This window comes from Leucopleurus acutus (genome assembly GCF_964270905.1).
Source record: "Leucopleurus acutus genome assembly, chromosome: 20".
NCBI classification, from domain to species: domain Eukaryota; kingdom Metazoa; phylum Chordata; class Mammalia; order Artiodactyla; family Delphinidae; genus Leucopleurus; species Leucopleurus acutus.
The window spans coordinates 7,771,171-7,794,739 of record NC_139162.1 but is presented as its reverse complement, the minus strand read 5'-3'; the positions used below and the strand labels follow the sequence as shown (position 1 = coordinate 7,794,739).

At 41.7% G+C, this 23,569-nt stretch overlaps 1 protein-coding gene across 1 annotated transcript in view; it reads right to left on the bottom strand.

The window, feature by feature from the left end:
- Positions 1 to 23,569, bottom strand: part of CDYL2 (chromodomain Y like 2) — a gene marked incomplete at both ends in the record, with an annotated part of 187,211 nt that overhangs the window by 57,155 nt on the left and 106,487 nt on the right. The window contains one exon of the mRNA XM_082863025.1: positions 813 to 1,401. Coding sequence (XP_082719151.1) covers positions 813 to 1,401 — 589 coding nt within the window. The remainder of the gene's footprint in view (positions 1 to 812; positions 1,402 to 23,569) is intronic.

Here is a 23,569-nt window from a genome sequence, read left to right as displayed (position 1 = left end):
GGAACACAGGTAACAGGTGCAGACGGCTCACCTGGGAGACTCAGCCACTGAGCACTCTGTTGAGGAGATGTCAGATTTGGGAGCTTGAATTACCTGGGTCATCGCCTCCTCTTTCCTTAATTTTGCTTGTGGGGACTTGGTCAGAGGGAGGGATTCCTGAATCTTTGCTGTGTTGCTTGCGGGAGGTGGCAAGAAGGTACAAAGCAAAAGAACTGGCCTAGGAGGGGGTCGGGGCAGCATTTAGGACCTAACACAGACATGGGGCCAGATCATGCATGTTAGCGAGAGATGAGAGGCAGGAGGCTCCAGCTTAAGGACCAGTTGGGAGAATTCCAAGTCCAAACTGAGAAGCAGCAGAGCCTGGCCCAGACCTCGCCTCTCCGGGCTACAGCGCTGAGGGCAGGAGACTGGAAGCAAGGGCTCTAGGAGGTGCATGCGGCCTCCGAAAGGCACTGGTCCTGTGGGGACATGACTCTCGGGTCCTGATGGGTGAAGACTCTGAGCCGCCCTCAGAGCAGGGGCTCCAGAGCGGTTACCATGGCTTCGGGTAACCAGGGATTTCCGACGCGGGACAAGCCTTGGCTGGAGCATCAGTGGCTGGGCCCCGGCCCCGCCCCCACCCCGCCCCCCCTCCCCCCGCCACGCATAGGTGTCTGTAACCAGTGCAGGCACGTGAGCAAGCCCACAGTGCCCTAGGTGAAAGAGACAAAGGGACAATTACTGCCTGGCTGAGGGTCAGGGCCGGGGTGGGGGCAGTGTGTTTCCCTAGGCTGCCCGCAAAGCCCCATCCGAGAGGAAGACCAGCCACGTACCGAGTCCGTTCTCCGCCAGCGCCGCGGGGCTCACGTGGCAGTCGCCCAGGTCCTGCTCACCCACGTCATTCAAATCCAAGCCGGGCTGGTGGGACCCGTTTCCAAAATGCCTCTCTTCCTTCTCGGAGCCGGCGTCCCCGTTTTCCATCCCATTCTGCGCCTTTTTCAGGGGCATTATTTGCAAGCCACTGGGGGTAGTCCTGTAAGACACCGTCTTGGTGGCCCTGTCCCCGCCTGCAGGGGGCTTGGCCGGATACCCTTTTTTCGGCTTGGACAGGGAAGGGTTGATCCGCTTCCGTTTATGGGAAGTCCCTTTGCTCTTGCCGGATTCCGAGGGTCTGTGGGACAGTTTCTCGACGGAGGGGCCCCGGCCGTCCCGCAGAAGCTTGGAGGCGCCGGACTGCTTCCCCGACTTGAGCCTCTTGTCCTTGGCCAGGTGCAGCCCGTTGAACTCATCAATGAACTCCTCGCAGTGCAGCAGGTGGTGCTCGGGCTCCCACGTGTCCTCCGTGCTCCCGTAGCCTTTCCACCGGATCAGATACTCCCATTTTCCCTTCTTGTTCTTCCTCTTGTCTACAATCCTTTCAACCTGGGATGCAAGAGGAGAATCAGGAAAGAGAGACAGGCAGAAGAAAAAAAAAATTAGTCCCAGAACACAAGAACAACGCAGAGCCCTCGGGATAGATGCATCCGCCCTGGCCATGGGGCGAGCTGCTCCCGAGGCAGGAAGCTGACCCTCCCAGGAGCCTTCAAGAAGGCTGGTTTATTTTAGGACATCGCTGAAGGAAACTGGCGGTGAACAACAACCATCGTTGTTTCCCATGACAACTGCACGATGCCACACCTGCCTGGCTGCATCGACCTGTCCATCCAAGGCTTACTCTTACTCTAAATCGCATTGCAAGCGTTCACTGAAGATCTATATTCTTTTCATTGCACCAAAGTCGAATCAGACTTTTAAAGACCAATTCGGTGTGCGTTTTTCACCGTTACTTATAATAATAAGTAACACTGAGCGTTTACATTATAGGCACTCTTCTAAATGTATCCTTACTTACAATGATACTAACGATTGGTAACATTCGCTGGGCATGTGTGAGGCAGACGCTACTAAATGCTGGCCATGGATGGTCCCATTTCATTTTCTCCAGACAACAACCCGATGCAGTAGGTGTTCTTCCTATCCGCACTTTACAGAGAGGGAAGTGGGGCTGAGAGATTGTCTCTCAACCAAGCTCCAAGCTGGTAAAAGCAGAGCTGGGATTTGAACCACTCTCACCCCGAGTTTTTTTTCTTAACCATCAGGCCATACCAACTCTCTCTCAACTATAAAAATCTTCCATATTGGCCAAAACTGACTCGAATCAATGAAGCCCAATATCCCCCTATTCGGCTCCCCCAGCTGCAACACAGGGGGTACAGCTGCGAGGTAAGGTGATGGGTGACATTTTTTGAGTGCCTATTATGTACCTTGCATAACCCCACAGGGTGTACATTGTTAATGCTCCGATTTGATAGATGAGGGATTAAGTATGACGCAAGCTGCCTACAATGCAGGGCTAAGAGGTGGGAGAGGTAGATCTGAGCATGTATCTGGTTTTCGAGCCGTGTAACTCCTGTCTATGTAACTTCAAAAGTAAGTAAATCTCTCGTCTTCAACAAGACATGGAAAAACACACTTAGACAATGCCAGTTCGAAGGCTAATAACTGGTGAATCGGGGTGAAGGGTGAGTGAGGCTTCACTTATTATGCTCTCAACTTTGCTATACATGTGAAATTTTTAATGAAAAAAATGGACAGAAAATTTCCAGTGCTCTACCCAAAAAAGAGCTAAATTTCAATGAAAAAGTGAACAATTATATTCAAAAGTTTACTATATTTTAATGTCAAGATAATATACTTTTCTAGGATGGAATTCGACCCAGTGAAATGAAGTAATAAGTGAGGAATATGCCCTCGAAACTCATGGAAAAAAAAACAATATGAGAGGGGAGAAGCAGTTACAGTTATAGTTGATAATTGTTAAAGATGGGTAATAGGTAAATGTGGGTTCATTATACAACTGTTTATGCCTGCATGTTGGAATTTTTATGTGTCTAAATTTTTCCATAATAAAAATTTTTGAAAAGTGAGATTATCTCCCAATGATCTATATACAACAGAAGCTATGCAAAATAATTAAATGACTTTCATTGCTTTGCACTTAATAAATGTCTAAACAGCTAGGCCATGTTGCCTCTTTATAATACTGCTTCTTCACAGACAATTTAAATTGTTTCCTTAATTGATCCATCTGAAATCAAACTGGCCTATTTCTATGAAAATTTCTTTCCTTATAAAATGCTCTGTAAACATCTGTTTTAGATTTATTACATAATTTTTAGATGGATCACACAAACTCTATAATAGCTTAAAAAAGTGAAATCACGCCAAACGAATCCAACTTCCAATCTCTGAACCAAGGAATGGGACTAGCTGGGTATTCATTTGTGATAACGCTGCAGAAAAGTCAGGAGTGTCTCTGGAGGAGCCTGCAGCTTTGCACATTTGTAGGACTTTGAAGGGGGAAACCCTCTGCAAGTTAACGGAGGGAGGAAAGTGAACAAGCAACATGGCACTGCTGGGAATAGCAGCATCCCTGAGAAGACCAACCTAGGAGTGTCAGGAGGAAGCCCAGAAGTGTCTAAGGGCTATGAGCTACGGGACGCGTGTTGGCACGGAGGTCTCCAGCTTCAGAAAGCATGTGCTTGGCTCCCAGAATGGAGAACCTTCTTCCCCAGAATAAAGCTGAAAACCATGTTAGACAAACAGCCAACACAGTGATAGGTGGGTAGGTGGATGGATGGGTAGATGCATGGACGGATGGAAAAATGGATGGTTGAATGGATGAATGAACAGATGGCTGGAGAGTGGAAAACCAGCTCCTCCCCCAGTGTGGCCCCAAGGAGCCATGTAGACACTCCACGTGTTCCTGGGCAAGTTACTAAACCTCAGATGACTCACCTAACAAGGGGGAAATAACAGCACCTACTTCGCAGGGTGATAGTGGAGGACATACAAATAAGGAGATTAGCATTCCAGAGTAGAGGTCACTGAATCTTGCATACCCTCCTGTGAATACAAACCTGGGTGGTATCTAAAGATAATGTGTCTCCACCCTGCAGAACGTGACCCCCTGAGGACACTCAACGCCTCCCCGGGAAGAAGACAGAGTCGAGTCCACCTACTTAGATAAGTCCTTCCAAGTGTGGGAGACGGCTGTGCAGAGGAGGGCTGCTCGAGAAGCTTGGGCAGTCAGCAAGGGTGTCTACATGGCTACTTGGGGCCGCACCGGGGGAGGAGCTAGTTTTCTTCCCTCCTAGTTACTGGAGGATTGAGTCACAAGTGGCTTTATGAGGGACAGAAAGGCCATTGCTTCCACCTCTGGTACCAACCAGAAAGCCACTGGGTGGCTTGACAGTCATTTCTACTTAAATTAACCCAATACCAACAATGAACAGTATTAACAGGATTATTAACGGCCTGACATGCAGGGGGAAAACTACTGGCTCTTCCACTTTCTATTCACATGACCCTGGGCAAGTTGCCCAGCCTCTCTGGGACTCAATGTCCCCATCTGTCAAACAGAAATAGTAATAATAATAATAATAGCGGCTTCCTGCAAGATTGCTGGAATAAGGAATAAGGTGTGATTGAGAAAGTAAAGTGCCAAACACCACAAAGCACTACGAGGACATGAGTGGAACTGCTCTCAGAAATATAAAGCTTCAGGTGACAAAAGTGATTTTATATACATGATTTCTTCTACCGTTTAAACCTTTTATAAAAAATGGGTTTTTTACAGTTTCAGAAAAACAACTGCTTTTTCTGAAAGATGAAAATGCCCACAAGGAGCTCAGAGGAGAGCTGGCTCCCAAACACGCCACCAGACTTTGAATGCGCCATCTCCTGGGGCCTAATCTCCTTCTTTACATCCCTGTACAGGTTTTCTGACCCTCTTTTCCTCTTCTTCTCGGGAGATCCTCAAATAGAACCGGAACTCTAGTCTGTTCTGTTGATAACAAAAGCCTACATTATTTAGGACTTGAATGTTAAATGACTGCAACTGTTCTCTGTCTGGAAATCCTGTCTTTCCCTTAAGCTCCCCCCAACCTCCGCCACTGTCCTCAACTCCTCACACCTGTTGAAAACAGAGACCTGGTGCCCCAGGTGCTAGCAGCTCTGCTCTTGATGCCCCGCACCCACGCTACCTGCACAGGCCTCGTGCACTACCTGAGGCTCAAGCCCTCCAAATGGAAACAATGGTCAATTCCCTTCTCCTGTAGTTACCTAGGAAAGCGTGAATGATATTAAAAAAGCATGTGCTCACACACCTGCCACCTTCTCTATTCAAAGGTAAGCCATCTGAGGCCCTGAACGATTCCTTTGAGTTCAACCAAATCATTCATTAACATGTTCTCTCTGTGATCCCCGCTAACACAAGATGCGACTCTACTGCAGGTGGGGGCAGGGAAATTGAGGCAATTATTACCAGCGCCACGATGACAGGTGGATGGCTGTCTCGTTAGGAATGAGGATGACGACAGTCACCTTTAGTGGTACATGCTAAGTTCCAGGAACTGTGTTAAGAACTCATAAGCTGTCCACTGGGCAGTATTCTCACCACGGACAGGTGAGGAAGTTGAGGCTCAGAGAAGTTAGGTAAGTTTCCCTCCATCACACAGTGAGTAGGTGGTTAGCCAAGATTGGAACCCTAGTTCGTCTGACTCCTCGGCCTAAGTTCTTGGCCACCTGGCTACACCTCACCAGTGGGAAGCCACCAGAACCAGGCAAGCAAGGTGCCAAGCATGTGGCCCACAAGCACTGAAGAAGGAGACAGCTTCGTGAAGTCCTGCATCCAACACTGTAATGTGTGTCCGTACACAAGGCACCGCAGGCCATGGTGAACCCACAGACCGCCAGCATGGCACCCACAGGCTGCTGGGGACACAGCGCTTGAATGAGGGTGCACGAAGTCACAGGTGATAACAATTATGAAAAGGGCTCTGACGGTGAAGAGAAAGGGGCCGTGGGAAAGAATGGCTACTTCAAATTGGATGGACAGGGAGGTTCCTCTGAGAAGGAATGGGGCCTTCGGAGATGGAGAAAATTTGGACCAGTGAGAGGCCTTTCCAGGCAGCAGGACAGCCTCCTCAGCTGTTCACTGGCAGGTGACTCAATAACACCACCACCACCTAACATTCACTCAGCATTTACCAAATGCCAGCCACTGTCCTATGTGATCCCTACACACTAATGTAATATTATACATATTAACTCATTTAATCTTCAAAATACCTGAACGAGGTAGGTCACTTTATTCTCTTTTTGATAAAGGACAAAGCTGAGGTGCCCAGGGATTAAGGACCTTGGCCAAGACCCCACCTCTGACAAGCAGCAGAGAGTTAAGACTTGGTTTGATGCATCCTGGCTCCAGACCCCATGCTTTCAAGGATGACACCATTTCCACTCCCCACTCTTGTTCAGTGAGCCCAACCTGACTGAGGCTGGTGGCATACGTGCAACTTCTGATGCTCCCCCCAACTCCTGCCAGGTCACAGAAAACCTACAGCGTCTTTACATGGCCTGAAAGTGGCCTCTCAAAGAAAACTCTAATTCAAAAAGATACATGCACCCCAATATTCATAGCTGCACTATTTACAATAGCCAAGACATGGAAACAAATGTCCATCAACAGAAGAATGGATAAAGAAGATGTGGTATATATGTATATATATGTTGGTATATAATATATACAATGGAATATTACTCAGCCATAAAAAATGAAATAATGCCATTTGCAGCAACATGGATGGACTTCACCTATCATACTAAGCGAAGTAAGTCACACACAGAAAGACAAATATCATATGGTATCACCTATATGTGGAATCTAAAAACTATAACACAAATGAACTTACTTAGAAAACGGAAACAGACTCAGACATAAAAAACAAACTTACGGTTACCAAAGGGGAAAGGGGAGGGAGGGATAAATTAGGGGTCTGGCATTAGCAGATACACACCACTATTTATAAAATAGATAAACAACAAGGTCCAACTATATAGCACAAGGAACTACATTCTATATCTTGTAATAACCTATAATGGAAAAGAATCTGAAAAAGAATAGATATATATATATGTATGTATAACTGAATCACTTTGTTGTACACCTGAAACTAACACAACATTGTAAATCAACTATACTTCAATTTTTTAAAAAAGTAGCCTCCTGAGCTTGACTCTTCTGGGGTCTCCCAGCATGTCATGTGGGCCTCCCTCCCCTCCTGCTCCAATTCTCCATCGGTTCAAAGGGAAAAAGACTAATCATCAGTCATATTCCCTATCCCAGCTTCCCATCAAACCAAAAGAGTAAATAAAATGACAATAGCTCGGGAATCCAGGATCATCAACGAAGATTTTCCAGACGCTGGAAGGAAGGCCCCTCACGCCAGATGGCGTTGGATGAGAAACTTTGGGTTACTAGTACATGTCTTAACCTCTGAATGCGAAGAACAAGGCCAAAAAGGAATAAAGGAAGATGATGTCCACACCTGCTGTCTACCCACACATACACCAGAGCAGCCATCCTTGGACATTCCCCAGATGCTGGACCTCAAACCCTACACCCACAAGGACCTCTCTTTCTACATCCTTTCAACATCCTGGGACAGCTTCCTTAGAGGTAGAGAGGCACAGGCTCCCATCTTTACGACCTGGGGTATGAAGTCCTCAGGAAGAGTAAAGACGGGACGAGTTCTGGGGACAACCAGGTATGGACTGTTTCAGGTCTAGAAGATGGTGGTTGCTTCAGATTATCTAGTCAGAGAAGAAGGCAGTAAGAAGACGTGGCACGTCCCACTCAGCCCAGCCAAACTACAGTATACTAAGGATATAGCTGCAGACCAAGAAATTCGGCTCAGAGCCATGCAATTCAAGCTAGCATCGGGTGAGGGACTGAATGGGGAACACAGCAGCATCCAAGTGAGGAGGGGACCAAGAGGAACTCCCACACCCACTCTGTTGGAAAACACTAAACCAGAGAGACTTCTGTTTGATCAAGAGCACACAGACAAAAACTGGTAACTTATTTATAAAAACTTCTAAAAAAGAGCAGAAGCAAGAACTACAGTCCTGCAGCCTGTGGAACAAAAACCACATTCACAGAAAGACAGACAAGATGAAAAGGCAGAGGGCTATGTACCAGATGAAGGAACAAGATAAAACCCCAGAAAACAACTAAATGAAGTGGAGATAGGCAACCTTCCAGAAAAAGAATTCAGAATAATAATAGTGAAGATGATCCAGGACCTCGGAAAAAGAATGGAGGCAAAGATCGAGAAGATGCAAGAAATGTTTAACAAAGACCTAGAAGAATTAAAGAACAAACACCTAGAAGAATTAAAGAACAAACAAACAGAGATGAACAATTCAATAACTGAAATGAAAAATACACTAGAAGGAAGCAATAGCAGAATAACTGAGGCAGAAGAACGGATAAGTGACCTGGAAGACAGAATAGTGGAATTCACTGCTGTGGAACAGAATAAAGAAAAAAGAATGAAAGGAAATGAAGACAGCCTAAGAGACCTCTGGGACAACATTAAATGCAACAACATTCGCATTATAGGGGTCCCAGAAGAAGAGAGAGAGAAAGGACCCAAGAAAATATTTGAAGAGATTATAGTTGAAAACTTCCCTAACATGGGAGAGGAAATAGCCACCCAAGTCCAGGAAGCACAGAGAGTCCCAGGCAGGATAAACCCAAGGAGAAACACGCCGAAACACATAGTAATCAAATTGACAAAAATTAAAGACAAAGAAAAATTATTGAAAGCATCAAGGGAAAAAGACAAATAACATACAAGGGAACTCCCATAAGATTAACAGCTGATTTCTCAGCAGAAACTCTACAAGCCAAAAGGGAGTGGCATGATATATTTAAAGTGATGAAAGGGAAGAACCTAAAACCAATATTACTCTACCCGGCAAGGGTCTCATTCAGATTCGATGGAGAAATCAAAAGCTTTACAGACAAACAAAAGCTAAAAGAATTCAGCACCACCAAACCAGCTTTACAAGTGCTAAACGAACTTCTCTAAGTGGGAAACACAAGAGAAGAAAAGGACCTACAAAAACAAACCCGTAACAATTAAGAAAATGGTAATAGTAACATACATTTTGATAATTACCTTAAACATGAATGGATTAAATGCTCCAAGCAAAAGACACAGGCTCAGTGAATGGATACAAAAACAAGACCCGTATATATGCTGTCTACAAGAGACCCACTCCAGACCTAGGGACACATACAGACTGAAAGTGAGGGGATGGAAAAAGATACTCCATGCCAATGGAAATCAAAAGAAAGCCAGAGTAGCAATACTCATATTAGATAAAATAGACTTTAAAATAAAGAATGTGGAGGACTTCCGGGAAGATGGCGGAAGAGTAAGACGCGGAGATCACCTTCCTCCCCACAGATACACCAGAAATACATCTACGCGTGGAACAACTCCTACGGAGCACCTACTGAACGCTGGCAGAAGACCTCAGACCTCCCAAAAGGCAAGGAACCCCCCACGTACCTGGTTAGGGCAAAAGAAAAAACTAAACAGAGACAAAAGGATAGGGACGGGTCCTGCACCAGCGGGAGAGAGCTGTGAAGGAGGAAAAGTGTCCACACACTAGGAAGCCCCTTCGCGGGCGGAGACTTCGGGAGGCGGAGTGGGGGAGCTTGGGAGCCGCGGAGGAGAGCACAGCAACAGGGGTGCGGAGGGCAAAGCGGACAGATTCCAGCGCAGAGGATCGGGCCGACCGGAACTCACCAGCCGAGAGGCTTGTCTGCTCGCCCACCAGGGCGGGCGGGACTGGGAGCTGAGGCTCCGGCTTTTGTCGGAGCGCCGGGAGAGGACTGGGGTTGACGGTGTGAACACAGCCTGCAGGGTGTTGGTGCGCCGCGGCTGGCCGGGAGAGAGTCCAGGGAGAGGTCTGGACCTGCTGAAGAGGCAAGAGACTTTTGCGTCCCTCTTTGTTTCCTGGTGCACGAGGAGAGGGGATTGGGAACGCTGCTTGAGAGAGCTCTGGGGATGGGCGCGAGCCGCGGCTGAGGGTGCGGAGCCCAGAGACGGACATGGGCCGCTGGGGCCGCTGCTGCGGCCACCGGGAGGCCTGTGTGTGAACACAGGTCACTAGCCGCGCGCCCTTCCGGGGGGCCTGTGCAGCCCGCCGCTGCCGGGGTCCCGGGATCCAGGGACGGCTCCCCCGGGAGAGCGCACGGCGTGCCTCAGGCTGCAGCGTCGTGCCCGCCTCTGCCGCCGCGGCTCCTTTGACCCCGTCCTGTCTGAGCAAAGAACAGACGCCCTCCGGCGACCTACACGCACAGGCGGGGCCAAATCCAAAGCTGAGCCCCTGGGAACTGTGAGAACAAAGAAGAGAAAGGGAAATCTCTCCCAGCAGCCTCAGAAGCAGCGGATTAAAGCTCCACAATCAACTTGATATACCTGCATCTGTGGAATACCTGAATAGACAACGAATCATCCCAAATTAAGGAGCCGTGTGGATGAAAGGCTCTTGGTGCTGCAGCCAGGAGTCAGTGCTGTGCCTCTGAGGTGGGAGAGCCAACTTCAGGACACTGGTCCACAAGAGGCCTCCCAGCTCCACATAATATCAAACAGCAAAAATCTCCGAGAGATCTCCATCTCAAGGCCAGCACCCAGCTTCACTCAACGACCAGCAAGCTACAGTGCTGGACATGCTATGCCAAACAACTAGCAAGACAGGAACACAACCCAACCCATTAGCAGAGAGGCTGCCCAAAATCATAATAAGTCTACAGACACCCCAAACACACCACCAGACGTGGACCTGCCCACCAGAAAGACAAGATCCAGCCTCATCCACCAGAACACAGGCACTAGTACCCTCCACCAGGAAGCCTACACAACCCACTGAACCAACCTTAGCCACTGGGGACAGACACAAAAAACAAGAGGAACTACGAACCTTCAGCCTGCAAAAAAGGAGACCCCAAACACAGTAAGACAAGCAAAATGAAAAGACAGAAAAACACACAGCAGATGAAGGAGCAAGATAAAAACCCACCAGACCTAACAAATGAAGAGGAAATAGGCAGTCTACCTGAAAAAGAATTCAGAATAATAATAGTAAGGTTGATCCGAAATCTTGGAGATAGAATGGACAATAGAATGGACAAAATGCAAGAATCAGTTAACAAGGCCCTAGAAGAACTAAAGATGAAACAAGCAACGATGAACAACACAATAAATGAAATTAAAAGTACTCTAGATGGGATCAATAGCAGAATAACTGAGGCAGAAGAACGGATAAGTGACCTGGAAGACAGAATAGTGGAAATAACTACTGCAGAGCAGAATAAAGAAAAAAGAATGAAAAGACCTGAGGACAGTCTCAGAGACCTCCAGGACAACATTAAACGCACCAACATTCGAATTATAGGGGTTCCAGAAGAAGAAGAGAAAAAGAAAGGGACTGAGAAAATATTTGAAGAGATTATAGTTGAAAACTTCCCTAATATGGGAAAGGAAATAGTTAATCAAGTCCAGGAAGCACAGAGAGTCCCATACAGGATAAATCCAAGGAGAAATACGCCAAGACACATATTAATCAAACTGTCAAAAATTAAATACAAAGAAAACATATTAAAAGCAGCAAGGGAAAAACAACAAATAACACACAAGGGAATCCCCATAAGGTTAACAGCTGATCTTTCAGCAGAAACTCTGCAAGCCAGAAGGGAGTGGCAGGACATATTGAAAGTGTTGAAGGAGAAAAACCTGCAACCAAGATTACTCTACCCAGCAAGGATCTCATTCAGATTTGATGGAGAAATTAAAACCTTTACAGACAAGCAAAAGCTGAGAGAGTTCAGCACCACCAAACCAGCTCTACAACAACTGCTAAAGGAACTTCTATAGGCAAGAAACACAAGAGAAGGAAAAGACCTACAATAACAAACGCAAAACAATTAAGAAAATGGGAATGGGAACACACATATCGATAATTACCTTAAATGTAAATGGACTAAATGCTCCAACCAAAAGACACAGATTGGCTGAATGGATACAAAAACAAGACCCATATATTTGCTGTCTACAAGAGACCCACTTCAGACCTAGAGACACATACAGACTGAAAGTAAGGGGATGGAAAAAGGTATTTCATGCAAATGGAAACCAAAAGAAAGCTGGAGTAGCAATTCTCATATCAGACAAAATAGACTTTAAAATAAAGACTATTAGAAGAGACAAAGAAGGATACTACATAATGATCAAGGGATCGATCCAAGAGGAAGATATAACAATTGTAAATATTTATGCACCCAACATAGGTGCACCTCAATACATAAGGCAAATACTGACAACCATAAAAGGGGAAATCGACAGTAACACATTCATAGTAGGGGACTTTAACACCCCACTTTCACCAATGGACAGATCATCCAAAATGAAAATAAATAAGGAAACACAAGCTTTAAATGATACATTAAACGAGATGGAGTTAATTGATATTTATAGGACATTCCATCAAAAACAACAGAATACACATTTTTCTCAAGTGCTCATGGAACATTCTCCAGGATAGATCATATCTTGGGTCACAAATCACGCCTTGGTAAATTTAAGAAAATTGAAATTGTATCAAGTATCTTTTCCGACCACAATGCTATGAGACTCGATATCAATTACAGGAGAAGATCTGTAAAAAATACAAACACATGGAGGCTAAACAATACACTACTTAATAACGAAGTGATCACTGAAGAAATCAAAGAGGAAATCAAAAAATACCTAGAAACAAATGACAATGGAGACACGACGACTCAAAATCTATGGGATGCAGCAAAAGCAGTTCTAAGAGGGAAGTTTATAGCAATACAATCTTACCTTAAGAAACAGAAAACATCTCGAATAAACAACCTAACCTTGCACCTAAAGCAATTAGAGAAAGAAGAACAAAAAAAACCCAAAGTTAGCAGGAGGAAAGAAATCATAAAAATCAGATCAGAAATAAATGAAAAAGAAATGAAGGAAACGATAGCAAAGATCAATAAAACTAAAAGCTGGTTCTTTGAAAGGATAAACAAAATTGATAAACCATTAGCCAGACTCATCAAGAAAAAAAGGGAGAAGACTCAAATCAATAGAATTAGAAATGAAAAAGGAGAAGTAACAACAGACACTGCAGAAATACAAAGGATCATGAGAGATTACTACAAGCAACTCTATGCCAATAAAATGGACAATCTGGAAGAAATGGACAAATTCTTAGAAAGGCACAACCTGCCAAGACTGAATCAGGAAGAAATAGAAAATATGAACAGACCAATCACAAGCACTGAAATTGAAACTGTGATTAAAAATCTTCCAACAAGCAAAAGCCCAGGACCAGATGGCTTCACAGGCGAATTCTATCAAACATTTAGAGAAGAGCTATCACCTATCCTTCTCAGACTCTTCCAAAATATAGCAGAGGGAGGAACACTCCCCAACTCATTCTACGAGGCCACCATCACCCTGATACCAAAACCAGACAAGGATGTCACAAAGAAAGAAAACTACAGGCCAATATCACTGATGAACATAGATGCAAAGATCCTCAACAAAATACTAGCAAACAGAATCCAACAGCACATTAAACGGATCATACACCATGATCAAGTGGGGTTTTTTCCAGGAATGCAAGGATTCTTCAATATACGCAAATCAATCAACGTGATACACCATATTAACAAATTGAAGGAGAAAAACCATATGATCATCTCAATAGATGCAGAGAAAGCTTTTGACAAAATTCAACACCCATTTATGATAAAAACCCTGCAGAAAGTAGGCATAGAGGGAACTTTCCTCAACATAATAAAGGCCATATATGACAAACCCACAGCCAACATCGTCCTCAATGGTGAAAAACTGAAAGCATTTCCACTAAGATCAGGAACAAGACAAGGTTGCCCACTCTCACCACTCTTATTCAACATAGTTTTGGAAGTTTTAGCCACAGCAATCAGAGAAGAAAAGGAAATAAAAGGAATCCAAATCGGAAAAGAAGAAGTAAAGCTGTCACTGTTTGCAGATGACATGATACCATACATAGAGAATCCTAAAGATGCTACCAGAAAACTACTAGAGCTAATCAATGAATTTGGTAAAGTAGCAGGATACAAAATTAATGCACAGAAATCTCTGGCATTCCTATACACTAAGGATGAAAAATCTGAAAGTGAAATCAAGAAAACACTCCCATTTACCATTGCAACAAAAAGAATAAAATACCTAGGAATAAACCTACCTAAGGAGACAAAAGACCTGTATGCAGAAAATTATAAGACACTGATGAAAGAAATTAAAGATGATACAAATAGATGGAGAGATATACCATGTTCTTGGATTGGAAGAATCAACATTGTGAAAATGACTGTACTACCCAAAGCAATCTACAGATTCAATGCAATCCCTATGAAACTACCACTGGCATTTTTCACAGAACTAGAACAAAAAATTTCCCAATTTGTATGGAAACACAAAAGACCCCGAATAGCCAAAGCAATCTTGAGAACGAAAAATGGAGCTGGAGGAATCAGGCTTCCTGACCTCAGACTATATTACAAAGCTACAGTAATCAAGACAGTATGGTACTGGCACAAAAACAGAAAGATAGATCAATGGAACAGGATAGAAAGCCCAGAGATAAACCCACGCACATATGGTCACCTTATCTTTGACAAAGGAGGCAGAAATGTACAGTGGAGAAAGGACAGCCTATTCAGTAAGTGGTGCTGGGAAAACTGGACAGCTACATGTAAAAGTATGAGATTAGATCACTCCCTAACACCATACACAAAAATAAGCTCAAAATGGATTAAAGACCTAAAGGTAAGGCCAGAAACTATCAAACTCTTAGAGGAAAACATAGGCAGAACACTCTATGACATAAATCACAGCAAGGTCCTTTTTGACCCACCTCCTAGAGAAATGGAAATAAAAACAAAAGTAAACAAATGGGACCTAATGAAACTTCAAAGCTTTTGCACAGCAAAGGAAACCATAAAGAAGACCAAAAGACAACCCTCAGAATGGGAGAAAATATTTGCAAATGAAGCAACTGACAAAGGATTAATCTCCAAAATTTATAAGCAGCTCATGCAGCTTAATAACAAAAAAACAAACAACCCAATCCAAGAATGGGCAGAAGACCTAAATGGACATTTCTCCAAAGAAGATATACAGAGTGCCAACAAACACATGAAGGAATGCTCAGCATCACTAATCATTGGAGAAATGCGGGTCAAGACTGCAATGAGATATCATCTCACACCAGTCAGAGTGGCCATCATCAAAAAATCTAGGGACAATGAATGCTGGGGAGGGTGTGGAGGAAAGGGAGCCCTCTTGCACTGTTGGTGGGAATGTGAATTGATGCAGCCACTGTGGAGAACAGTATGGAGGTTCCTTAAAGAGCTACAAATGGAACTGCCATATGACCCAGCAATCCCACTGCTGGGCATGTACCCTGGGAGAACCATAATTCGGAAAGAGTCATGTACCAAAATGTTCATTGCAGCTCTATTTACAATGGCCCAGAGATGGAAACAGCCTAAGTGTCCATCATCGGATGAATGGATAAGGAAGATGTGGCACATATATACAATGGAATATTACTCAGCCATAAAAAGAGACGAAGTTGAGCTATTTGTAGTGAGGTGGATGGACCTAGAGTCTGTCGTACAGAGTGAAGTAAGTCGGAAAGAGAGAGACAAATACCGTATGCTAACACATATATATGGAATTTAAGAAAAAAAAATGTCATGAAAAACCTAGGGGTGAAACAGGAATAAAGACACAGACTTACTAGAGAATGGACTTGAGGCTATGGGGAGGGGGAAGGGTAAACGGTGACAAGGCGATAGAGAGGCATGGACATATATACACTACCAAATGTAGGGTAGATAGCTGGTGGGAGGCAGCCGCATAGCACAGGGAGATCAGCTCGGTGCTTTGTGACCGCCTGGAGGGGTGGGATGGGGAGGGGTGGGATGGGGAGGGAGGGAGGGAGGGATACGTGGGCGGGAGGAGATATGGGAACGTGTGTGTGTGTATAACTGATTCATTTTGTTGTGAAGCTGAGGCTAACATACCATTGTGGAGCAATTATACTCCAATAAAGATGTTTAAAAAATAAAAATAAAAAATAAAATAAAATAAAGAATGTTACAACAGACAAGGAAGGACACTACATAATGATCAAGGGATCAATCCAATAAGAAGGTTTAACAATTATAAATATATATGCACCCAACACAGGAGCACCTCAGTACATAAGGCAACTGCTAACAGCTATAAAAGAGGAAATCGACAGTAACACAATAAGAGTGGGGGGACTTTAACACCTCCCTTACACCAATGGACAGATCATCCAAACAGAAAATTAATAATGAAACACAAGCTTTAAATGACACAAGAGACCAGATAGATTTAATTGATATTTATAGGACATTCTGTCCAAAAACAGCAGATTACACTTTCTTCTCAAGTGCACATGGAACATTCTCCAGGATAAATCACATCTTGGGTCACAAATCAAGCCTCAGTAAATTTTTAAAAATTGCAATCATACGAAGCATCTTTTCTGACCACAAGGCTATGAGATTAGAAATCAATTACAGGGAAAAAAAAAAACCCTAAAAAACACAAACACGTGGCAGCTAAACAATACGTTACTAAATAACCAAGAGATCACTGAAGAAATCAAAGAGAAAATCAGAAAATACCTAGAGACAGATGACAACAAAAACACGATGATCCAAAGCCTATGGGATGCAGCAAAAGCAGTTTTAAGAGGGAAGTTTATAGCAATACAAGCCTACCTCAAGAAACAAGAAAACTATCAAATAAACTATCTAACCTTACACCTAAAGGAACTAGAGAAAGAAGAACAAACAAAACCCAAAGTTAGTAGAAGAAAGAAATCATAAAGATCAGAGGAGAAATAAGTGAAATAGAAACAAAGAAAACAACAGCAAAGATCAATAAAACTAAAAGCTGGTTCTTTCAGAAGAGAAACAAAATTGATAAACCATTAGCCAGACTCATCAAGAAGAAGAGGGAGAGGACTCAAATCAATAAAATTAGAAATAGAAAAAAAAAACCTTCTAAAATACATCAGAACAAGATCATAAGTAAAAATTCTCTGTAATATCCTACTAAGAAAAGTACTACTATACATTTTTGGATAGCATTTGTGTCATGTTTTCAAAGACTACAGAAAATATGGCCTCTGTTTTTAAAAGATAGAGAGAGGAAACAAAGATAAATGATGAAATGAAATAAATAGGTTGAGTAGGGAACTGAATTGAAAGTAGACCCATTTATATAAGAAAGGATGTAAGGAAACCAAAGGGGGAAAAAGAAAAAAAAAAACACAGGCAAAGAAATAAAATTCCCATTGGAACCAGGAAAGGACAGAGCCAACACGCACAAAATGAAATCAGTGATGTATATGACATACTTGAAGAGCTCTCCAAGAATGCAGAAGAAAAGGACACAGAGATTTTTAAAGAAAACATTAAGGAAAATGAGTGTAGGCATCCAGGAGGGTTAACAGGGACCCAAGCAATGTAAGTCTGATCTGACAAAGGGAAAAAAATCAAAATGGGACAAGAACATTAATAAAGCATAACAGAAGAGATCTCTGTACCGTGAGTCTGTAGGTCAAAAAAAGATCTCTGATGGCGGAAGCCAAGGTTGAGAATAAATCAACTTTATTTCTATTCTTGCAAAACTTAATTTCAAAGAATTAAACTCCCTACCTCACACCCCAACCTTCCCCCATCCAAAATACTACAGAAGTTGAAAACATAAATATTGTAAACTTAAGAATTCTAAAACCAGTCAAGTGGACCTTCAGTTGGGAAGGAAGGAGGAAGACATTTCGTTGGTTAAAGGACAAAACATAAACTAACACATTAAAAAAATGAGCCTGGAGGATCTCATAATGCCAGAAAATAAGAAATGTTCAACCAATCAACCCCAAATGATGGCAGTGGAATGCCAAAGAAGACAACTGGAAGAGGTCCCAGTGGCCAAAGCTGGAATAATTTGAATAATACATAGGTTATACATGTATAACCTAAAGAATAAAATAAATACCCATGAGTTCACCTGATATAAATCAATGAATTAATTATCAGAAGTTGGCCTGCAGGCCAAATCTGGCCCAGTGTCTGTTTTTAAGAATAAAGATTCATTGGAACACACCACGCCCATTCATTTATGTATCATCTATGGTGCTTCACGCTATCAGAGTCAGTTGTGTAACAGAGACTGTATGGTCCACAAAGACTAAAATATTTGCTGTATGGTCCATTACAGAAAAAGCTTGCTGACTCTGGAATAAATAAACAAATGGGAGAAGGGACAAATATTCCTTAGAGCTGAATTCCAAATAACAAATGTAAAAAGAATAAGGGAAATAGAAAAATCTCCATTAGAGCACCACAGTAATAATTGCTACAGACAAGAGCCACAGATGGATGCTAAAACGAGTTGGTAAAACTTTAAAGAGAAAGAGGATATTTGCATAGCCTGAAAATATCTCCCCCGACATATTTATGAACCATCATGGTCGTTTGAACAGATGCCCACCAATCGATCCTCTTCCCTTTAGGAGGTGCAGCTTAATTCCTCTCCCCTTAAGTGACTGGACTTAATGACCCCTTTCTAACAAACAGAGTACACAAAGGAAAAAAAGAGTACCTGTACGGTGCAGAAACCTGGCCCACACCAGTGATCAAGGTTACATCACCTGCATAAATCATGTTGCTGGCATGTATACTATGATCTGATTCACTGAGAAGCACACTTCCCCTTTGTGGTATAATCCCCCAAACCCATAACCTATTGATTACACATCAGACAAACCCAAATTGAAGGACAGTCTACAAAATACTTGACCAGTACACTGGAAAAGTATCAAGTCACAAAATACAAGGAGACCAAGATATGGCCTTAGATTGGAGGTGACTGAGGAAAAGCAGTAACTAAATGCAATGTGGTATCCTGGACTGGATCCTGAAACAGAAAAGGATGTTCATGGAAACACTGGTGAAATCCTAATAAAGTATGTAGGTTAGTTTACAGAGTAGCACCAATGTTAATTTCTTAGTTTTTATAAATGTACATGGTGTAAGATGTAAATAATCATGAAAACTGGCTAAGGGGTATATGGAAACTTTGTACTATATAACTCTTCTGAAAATACATAATTATTTCAAGTTTTTTTTAACATACAATTGCAGGTTACGCAAAAACTTAAAAAAAAAGCATGTGAATAATGGGAACAGCAATCATAAAACCTAACAATCCCAGGTACTCATTATATACTTATTCGCTTAGTAATAAAAAATAAGAGAAAGAACAACAATATATCAGGCAGGATCAAATTTTGTAAAGAATATCAAAGTAAAATTTGAGGAGCAAAAATGCATTGAATAGGAAAGGAAATTTTTTAATTAAAAAATACTCACTAAATACATAATAGTTATGAACTTTTCTGTATCAAATAACAGACCCAAAAGTAACTTTTAAAAATTCAACAGAAAATTGGTAGAAACAATTTGAACTGAAGACTTAAACTCAATACTTTCAGACTGAGACACATCAAGCAGATGAAAAATATGGATATAAAGAATCTGACATATAAATATGATGGTTGATCAAGTAAATATTACATATATTTGTATGAACACAAATTTTAACTGCATAATTTGTAAAGAAAATAAACTCTACAAAATTTCAAGAAAATCATCCATGGAACACTTATAAAAATTGATTAAATACGAAAATGTAAGAGAAAATAATCCCTAATGAATGCAAAAAAAGAGATATTTTACAGACTGTGATTTCTAAATACATACAATGCTATAATACTAGATAACACAATTTAAAAATAAATCCCAACCACTTATAAATGAACAAACGACCCTAAGTAACCATCAAATAAAGAGCTAAGAAAAAACTGCAATAACATTTTTTCAAAAATCAAAAAATGAGTATACACACAGTCAAATAGTTGGGAGGCAGAAATAAAGAAGGAAGGAAGAAGTTAAAACATCTACCCTCAGTAAGCAGTAAAAGAAAACAAATACTCTTGGGCAGAAAGAGGAAAGAATAAATATCAAAGCAGAAATTAACAAACTAGAAAATGTAAAAAAGCTGAGCTCATTGACATTCAAAAACTGATTTTTGAAATAAAGAGGAAAAATGGCAGAGTAGGCAGCTCCAAGGGTTTGTTTCATCTACAGAAACAATGGAAAATCAAGCAAAAACGTCAGAATCAACTGTTTTAGAATTCTGGAAGACAAGGTTTGTAGCAACCAAACTGAAGGCTGAATCAAGAAAAACACAGCTCAAAAACAGTAGGAAGCTTTTTGTCACTTTTACTTAGTTTTGCCCCACCCACTCCCCAGCTCAGTAGCAGTCTTGAATAAAGCAGCCCATATCCCCAGTATGGAACCACGGTCCCCGGTTCTGGAGGAAGAAAAGCAATCCTTCTCCTCAAAGAACTGTGTTTGTTCTAACTTGTCTAGGGGCTACCTGAGGAATGATGTAAGCACTTGTTTTTGTCTTCCTCAAAACTTACTTAGGTTGGAAAATAGCTAGGCAGAGTCATTCTTTGAAAACAATGTATGCAAATGCACAATCTCCTGCCAAATGGGACAAAAGAGTACAAGTGAGAAAAACAACAGACGCACCAAAAGCCTGGGAAGAAAAGATGAAGAGTTTCCTTGGGAAATTCGGGGATTCAAAAAAGCTACATACATGCCCAAGGCAGGATACATGCCCAGAAAAGATGGCCCTAAAACTTTCCCCTCTGGCTGATCTCTAAGCTTAGTGCATGCAGGAAGTGAAGACTAAGGCAGACTTGTAAATGCCCTGGCTAAGCACTGAAGGAATGTCCCAACACAGAGCCAATCTGAAAAGCCAGAGGGAGGCTTGCTTGCTTCCTTCCTTCCTTCCTCCCTCCCTCCCTCTCTTCCTTCATTTCTATTCTTTACTTCCTTATTTATTTCTCCTCGCATGCAAGGAAATCTGTCACAACCAGCTTAACACAAGATAAAGGAACAGAGAGTTCATAGACCACACATGACAAGGAGTACAGACTTTAAAAAACAGTTTAGATAAGCCTCTAAACAAACAGCAGGAGTCCACAACAGGCAACAAGAACAAACCCTGACAAGGGAGGAAAGTCTAATTTCCAGAGTTACCACATTATAATATTCAAACTGTCCAGTCTTCAATAAGAAATTATGAAACATTCAAAGAAACAAGAAATATGGCCCATTCACAGAAGAAATTAACAGAAACTTCCCCTAAGGAAGGAAAGACATTGGACTTACTAGACAAAGGCTTTGAATTAATGGTCTTAAGTATTCTCAAAGGGCTAGAGAAAACCATGGACAAAGGGTTAAAGTAAGCCAGGACAACAATGTCTCAACAAATAGAAAACATCAATAAAGCAATGAAAATTATGAAAAGGAACAAAAGAAATCTGGGAGACAAAAAGCACAATAACATACATGAAAAATCCACATGAGAGTTTCAATAAAAGATGTGAAAAGGCAGAAGAAAGAATCGGCAAATTTGAAGATAGTTCAATTAAAATTATCCAGTCTGAGAAGCAGAAAGAAAAAAATAAAGGGAAATAAACAGAGCCCAAGAGACCTGTGGGACACTGTCAGGAGTAACAACATACACACATAACAGGCGTTCTGGAAGAAAAGGAAAAACAGAAAGGGGCAGAAAGAATATTTAAAGAAATAATGGCCCAAATTGTCCAAATTTGATAAAAGATGTAAGTGTACATATTCGAGAAGCTCAACAAACTCAAAATAGGATAAGCTCAAAGAGGTCAACACTGAGATACATTACAATCAAACAACTGAAAGACAAACTCAAAGAGAGGATCTTAAAAGCAGCAAGCAAAACGATTCATCACATACAAGGGATCCTCAGTAGGATTAACAGTCAATTTCCAATCAGAAACCATGGAGGCCAGAAGGCAGTGGGATCACACATTTAAAGTGCTAAAAGGGCTTCCCTGGTGGCGCAGTGGTTGAGAGTCTGCCTGCCAATGCAGGGGACACAGGTTCGTGCCCCGGTCCGGGAAGATCCCACATGCTGTGGAGCGGCTAGGCCCGTGAGCCATGGCCGCTGATCCTGCGTGTCCGGAGCCTGTGCTCCGCAACGGGAGAGGCCACAACAGTGAGAGGCCCGCGTACCGCCAAAAAAAAAAAAAAAAAAAAAGAGTGCAAGTGCTAAAAGAAAAAACTGTCAACCAAAAATTTACATCTGAATATACATGCACCCCAATGTTCATAGCAGCATTATTTTCAATTGCCAAGGTATGCAAGCAACCTAAGTGCCCATCAGCAGACAAATGGATAAAGAAGATGTGGTATATATGTACAGTGGATTATTACTCAGCTGTAAAAAGAATGAAATATTGCCATTTGCAGGAAGATGGATGGACCTAGAGATTATAGTACTAAGTGAAGTAAGTCAGATAGGGAAAGACAAATATATGATATCACTTATATGTGGAATCTAAAAAAATGATACAAATGAACTTATTTACAAAACAGAAATAGACATAGAAAAACTTATGGTTACCAAAAGGGAAAGGGAGGGAGGGATAAATTAGGAGTTTGGGATTAACATATACACATTACCATATATAAAACAGATAAACAACAAGGACCTACTGTATAGCACAGGGAACTATATTCAGTATCTTGTAATAACCTATAATGGAAAAGAATCTTAAAAAGAATATATATATACATATATTGAATAAATAATTGAATCACTTTGCTGTACACCTGAATCACTGTAAATCATTCAATTTTTAAAATTTGGTGAAAAATTCTACATCTGGCAAAACTACCCTTTAAAATTGAAGGAGAAATTATGTTATTCCCAGGTAAACAGAAACTCAGGTAATAATATTATTAGTAGACTTGCTTTACAGGAAATGCTAAAGGGAGTCCTTTAGGCCGAAATGAAAGGATACAACATAATAACCTGAAGCAACATGAAGATTAAAGAACTCCAGAAATGTTAACCACATAGGTAATATAAAAGCCAGTACTACTGTTATTTCTGATGTGCAACTACTTCTGTACATTTCCTATTTGACATAAAAGAAAAACGCATAAAGCAATAATTATAAATGTATATTGATGAGTATAGAATATATAAAGATGTAATCCGTGATAATAACAACATAAATGTGGGAAAGGGAAGGGAAGTATATACAAGCAGAGTTTTATACAATATTGCAGCTGCACTGATATCAATCCAGTAGACTGCTATACACTTAGGATGTTAATGGTAAATCTCAAAAAACCACTAAGAAAATATCTGAAAAATATACAGTAAAGGAAATCAGAAGGGAATCAAAACAGCACATTACAAGAACTGATTTTTGAGGCAAGGCAATAAAACAGATAAATTTTCTGGTAAATCCCACTGAAGGAAAAATAGAGAAAATACAAATAAAATGAATCATAAATGAAATGAGAATATAACAGATGTAAAATAAATGCATATAATACCATGTCTTCTAACATGCTGAAAAGTTTGAAAACAGGTGAAACGCTTACTATGAAATAATA